The sequence below is a fragment of the Pinus tabuliformis genome, chromosome 6, assembly GCF_031772625.1.
Source record: "Pinus tabuliformis cultivar Carrire ecotype Pingquan chromosome 6, CPIR1, whole genome shotgun sequence".
Taxonomy (NCBI): Eukaryota; Viridiplantae; Streptophyta; class Pinopsida; order Pinales; family Pinaceae; genus Pinus; species Pinus tabuliformis.
In genome coordinates this window covers 1,110,886,383-1,110,892,382 of record NC_142292.1, presented here as the reverse complement: position 1 = coordinate 1,110,892,382, position 6,000 = coordinate 1,110,886,383, and the positions used below count along the sequence as shown (strand labels likewise).

General features: G+C 37.2%; 1 protein-coding gene across 2 annotated transcripts in view; it reads right to left on the bottom strand.

Moving 5' to 3' along the window:
* Nucleotides 1–944: 944 nt before the first annotated feature.
* Nucleotides 945–6,000, bottom strand: part of LOC149262788 (DNA binding protein) — a 365,336-nt gene continuing 360,280 nt past the window's right edge. For both annotated transcript variants that reach the window (XM_089425199.1, XM_089425202.1), the window contains 3 exons: nt 1,825–2,244; nt 1,489–1,604; nt 945–1,393 (listed from right to left, as the gene is read on the bottom strand). In XM_089425199.1, coding sequence (XP_089281325.1) covers nt 1,290–1,393; nt 1,489–1,604; nt 1,825–2,244 — 640 coding nt within the window. In that variant the 3' untranslated portion in view covers nt 945–1,289. The remainder of the gene's footprint in view (nt 1,394–1,488; nt 1,605–1,824; nt 2,245–6,000) is intronic.

The following is a 6,000-nucleotide window of genomic DNA, read 5'->3' as shown; positions in this document are numbered from 1 at the left end:
ACATAGGATGATGTGTTTCTTCTCTTCACCAATCGAGCTTCTTCTTCATGTAAGATTGTTGACTTGATGTGGCAACACTACAACCCTAAACCTCGCACGTGTGGGAGGTTTCGTGTTGTATTTGGTTCCTTTCTCCTTCGTATGTGAGAGTCTCTTCTTCACTCCAATGAGAGGTCTTATAGGCCTCAGTTTCAAGCCCAAACAATGAGACATTTTATCTTTGACTTGAATTTTTCTTTAGAAAATAGCCTTAAATAATTTTTTGATGAATTTCCCACTTGGAGAGTAATTAATTTTCCCTTCATTTTATTTTTTGGATAACTTTCTGGCTAATTTTATTTTATTTTTACCAGGAATCAAAATAAAAAAGACTCGACAGGGGACTAATTATTTTTCCACCTCTAACTGCATCTAAAAATATTTTGGTAATGGTGTTCTAATTATGAAGAACCATTCACCAAAAATATTTCATAGATAACACCTTTACATGAAAATATTACAATATCAACCCTTAGAAGGGGAAATACACACAGATAGACTCTTGAAACTCAACCAAATTTTGCAACAAGACAAATGATCTAATAAGAAAAATACAGACTCCATAAACACTAGGACTCACATAAGACCTCGTCAATGAGCTTCAAGCCTTCACCCTAGCTTTGGGATATATGTGGGAGAAAAACACTGCCAATTATCTATGTTTACAAATACACATAATTTGGGGAGGTTAAAAAAGTCCTTAGGATGAAACCCTTTGAGAATAATCATAGGCTTACCTAGGTGTTGTTACATGGCTTAATAGTCATACTAGAATCATTTACAATAATTTTGCAGAATTTGGGATTACCATGATGAAATTTACTTAAAAAAATTTGTCTGCTGCTATATACCCTGCTTCCTGGACTGTTGACATGTACACGGTCAACAGGAATCATACAATTGGATGAAAATGTCAAATCTTTAGTTTCTTTCCAAATTAATCCTCTCTTCCCTTCCAACGACTGAATCATCTTCAACAATGTTTCTTATGTCAAGAAGATACAGAGCTTTCAAAATGAATATGGCGAAGTAAAAAATTCACGAGATGGAAATCAATTTTCTTGACAAAGTATGGAACATATTGCTTGTGGCCCTTTTACAAATTGGTAGACAGTACCAATGACATGACTGATAAATTCCATAACAAAGAAGTTGGCAACAAAAATACCGAACCATGTGCCAATATACTATATTCCCGTGATTTTTTATACAAATAAGTATCAGTCCTCACCTACAAGGAATGTATCATATTATGACTGTGTCATCTGGACATACAGGAGGACTCGATTGTCACTTCCTGCAACAGCAAATGCAGTTGATGTTGGATCTGCAGAGATGCATGAGATGCTCACACCTAATAGACAATTATCATGGTTAGTTCTTAAAAGAATATTTTTTGTTAGGATTGAAATTTAATCTGAAGACACCATTTAATGTAAATTATACTACCTTCAAAATCCTTCAATGTGAAGAGTTTTCTTCCATTCATCACTTCCCAAGTATAAATGTGACCATGGGATGTTCCTATTACTCCATTCTGAGACAACACAGATGCCACAGAAGCCCTGCAGGACAGAAGCAGTGTGAATTTCAATTTACTCTCTATTTGTGTATAGAACATAAAAATTAAGTAGCTTACCTATAAACTTGTTGCATGTGGAAGTTGCTAAGTTCCCAATTAAGACATATAGCATCAAAAACTTACAAACTTCCCCATAATAATAAAATTGACTGTCCCAAACAAATAATATGGCTACCTGAAATTAATATACACAGATTTTATACCTTGCATCTAAAGTATCTCCCAACAGAAGAACTTTATTTTCCAGAAATGCAAGCCTCCATGATCCTTTTCTCTGTAGCTCATCACAATTTTCATCTTGATTTATCTGAATTTTATCTATATTGGGTGGTGCAACAAGTACCAGAAGACAAACAGCTATATATTCTTCATTGAAATCCAAATGTGAACATGCATGATTACTCCTCGACCTTGATTCTTGATGTGCTCTTGGCACAATGTTGTTGAAAGTATTATCTTTAAAGTCATGTCTATTGTCAACTTCATCTGGAAGTTTACAATCTGTGAAATTCTTACTCATCTTGCCACATGCACATTGACTGACAACTCCCAAAACAACAGTTTGGAGGATGTTGTAATCCACACTGCAAAATGTCGAAAGCATAACGCGACTAGAAATATCCCTGGCACATGCAAACCTCCATAAGTAAATGACTGTTCAGCAAACACTTAGAAACAAGCAAACAGCATTACTAGTAGCATTTGGAAACAAAACTAGGGAATGCAGCTCTTTGCAACAAGCTAAAACTGAATAATAAACAATTTTGGACTGAGAGAAGTTCATGCAGCCAAACATTCTGTCTAATACTCCATTCAATGCATTTGTTACAAACAGAATCACTGTCAACAATGGTGAAGCGAGGATCATTAAATGGATAACTCTTTTGTATGTCAGATTCAACCTTCAAATCCATTAATGCTTCAGGTAACCATTTTGGATTAAGACTAGAATCATCTCATAGAAAAATAATAACAAGCAATATATATCATACTTTAGGTTATAGCTTCAAAACAAATTGTGAACGCCAAACATACATATGAAAAACACTGTATAACTCAAGGGAAAAGAATCTTTAATTAGTCAGTTTGATGATTGATGGGAAGATCTTGTACAAGGCAGCCTGATTCCTAGAACCCCCATTCAAGAATGAATTCCTTTCTCCTTTTCATAACACACCAGCATCAAGCCCAATGAGTAAGTTCAACTGGCTGTTGCCAATGTTGCCAGGCATTTGGCTAGTCCTGTGCCACCCAGCACTAGATTTGAATCCTTCTGGTGAGGTGCAGTAGTCTACGACAGTGGGTTTACCAAGGTTTCCATCCACATATGTGAAAAGTGAAAGGGCTATATTAGCATTCTACAACTGGAGGCTACAACAAGTATGCAAAAAGGAAAGGAGTGCAAGGCATCTCCAACCTAGTTTAGGTCTAAAACTAAAATAAATAGAAACACAAAATAATATAATCAAATCAATATCCAAAGTGCTATAGCCAAGACCCAAGGTCTATCCATCTTCTTGTTGCTTAGAAAATGTCATATGAAAGCATGAGGCTCTCTTGCTCAAGTTGTTGGCTTCTAGGGCACTTCCGAAAGTATTTTAGCCTTGCTAGGAAAGTGCTGTCTCCTATCCCCTTGGTGATTCTTCATAGACATACAGATGCCTTGGTTCAGCAATGTTAAATTCTACTATGGTTTGTAGCAAACCTAGGAGGTTGCTACTCTGATCAGCATGTTGACCAACACATTTGAGTTTCTTACCCCTCGAAAGCATCTGCATTTTGAGTAGTCAATATTTCAAGGCAACTTTCGGAGATTTGATCACTAGAGAGTCAATACACAAGCATAAAAGGATGATTGGTTGAGAGCAGGAGGGGTAGCATTGTGTTTTAGGCTTGATGGATTAACCTATGCCAGTTTTTCTTTAAGATTAAGTTCTCCTATTTGAGGACTGTTTTGTGATGGGAATACTATGAAGAAGATCATCTTACCTGTGCCGATACTTGCAATATTCAGTGATACATATACCTATCACTGGAGGTGATATGCATTATTTCAATGGGGCAAGTGGCAGGCCAGACTTGGCACTGTTTAGGAGAACCTACATACATCGGATTAATGGCATCCTTAAACATGGAATGCTCAAGTTCAAATTGATTTGGATGCTGTCAGAAGCCTCGAATATGTACATGACTACCCAAAGGCTTACCGCGTCCACCCATATACTAAATCCTGATAACTGTTTTGGGGAAAGATCACGGATATTGAGCCACCAAAGCATGTTTGAAGAGTTTGTAAGGGAGAGGCATCAGTCAGAAGAGTAGATGGCAGTAAACTTATCAGTCCATGAGGGCTAAGATCCAAGTCGCCACAGCAGCATGAAAGGTAGTTTTAAAAGGGATATTTCAGCAGATTAGCCTATCTCCCAGATTTAAATTAGTACTGAAATCAAACTTTTCATGAAAAAGAAGTCTCCAAATAGAGGCCTGTATGATAATGATGGCAGTTATGATTGATCAATGGCAGCAGGCCAGTGTTTGAGCTGAACGATGTAAACAGAAGATTCATACATTTCTTTTGGAAAGGTTATTGAAGAGGGTCAGCAGTATGCACTCTAAAAAAAACCGAATAGAGCTTCAAAGAGATAAAGTAGTCACAATCTCTAAGACTTGTGATGATATTGTGCAAGAGGGGTGTGAATAAATACAGATCTATGTTACACAAAACTTCTAGGAACCTCGCGTTTCACGGCGTAGCCGTACTTGAAACTCAACCATCATGTAATCATCTATAAGAGTTAATACAGATTGGTTTTCCTTCTAATTGTCATATATGGGTCTTATTCCCTTTTTTCTTGCAAGATAATGTGTTATTCACTTATTTATTCCAGTGGAATCTCCAGAAGAGTTTACAAAAATCATGCACTGTACCTCTGCCAAAGAAATGTGGGAGAAGCTAGTTGGCTTGTACGATGGAGACTCAAAAGTCAAAAAGGCAAAGCTTCAAACTCACAAAAGACAATTTGAAATTTTGAGAATGGAAGATGAAGAAGATATTGCAGCATACCTCCTCCAAGTAGCTAAAGTGGTAAATTCCCTGAAAGGATTGGACGAAAAAGTTGAAGAAAGTACCATTGTTCAAAAGGTATTAAGGTCTCTTCCAGACATGTTTGACTCCAAAATAAATGCTATAGAAGAAGCAAAGGATCTAGATACCCTCAAAATGGATGAACTCCATGGAATTCTCACTGCCTATGAAATGAGGAAAGGTGGCCCAAGCTCCAACAATGCAGCATTCAAGGCCTCAAGGTCAAAGAAGGGGAAAGAAAGGAATGACTGTAGTGATGAGTCAGATGTGGAATCCGAATTGGCTCAATTTGTACGAAAGCTGAAGAAAGGATCTAAGCTTAAAGGCAAGTATCCTCTTATCTGTTTTAAATGTGGTAAAATAGGGCATTATGCAGCAAAATGTCCTCATAAACATGAGAGTGATGATGACGGAAATTCTAAAAGAATGGCACATAAAAAGAAAGGGTTCAATAAGAAAAACTTCTTCTCCAAGCAAGATGAGTCTGATGAGGATGATTTTATGGTCATCAAAAAGAAATCAGAAGAGGAAAGCGATCATGATGAAAGCCAAGAAGCATTATTCATGGCACTCGCAGATGATGATGACTCAAGGGTGGAAGGAAATGTAGATGAACTGTTAATAAGTGCCATTGAAGAAAATGAGAAACTACGAAACAAAATCATTTCTCTCAAAGTGGAAAACAAGGAAATAAGAAGGAGAGAAGACCTCTTGGAAGAGAAGCTTAAAGAAAAGGAAGAAACTTGTGAAGAATGCGAGACCGAAATAGTGTCTCTGAGAAAGGAGTTGGAGCAAATTAAAAAGGGCTGTAAAAGCTCTCAAATACTTGAGACTATTCTGAAAAATAAAAAACCTCAACATGACAAGTCTGGAATAGGTTTCAAAGGAGAATCCTCAAGCACTGAGAATAATGTGAAAAGCTATGCCAATGCACTTACCTGCAATCCAAAAGATGAAAAAGTATGTTATCAAAAGTGCATCCCAAATCCCAAGAACGAAGAGAGAGTTTCTCCAAAGAAGAATGTGGAGTCGAATCATGGACACTACAGCAAATAAAAACTTGTACTCCACCAAAGGCTCATCGCAAATCCGAAGAACGAGGGAGGAGTAATTCCCAGGATGGAAATTGACTCAAATCGTGGCTGCTTCAACAAGTACAAAACCATCTTTCTTGGACACTGCTTTCACTATAAAAACTTTGGTCATCAAGCCAGACATTGTATGGATCGCAGAAGTGAAAAGACAAATCTAAATGACCAAATAATCAACTCATGTGCCCCCAAAAGGCAGGGAC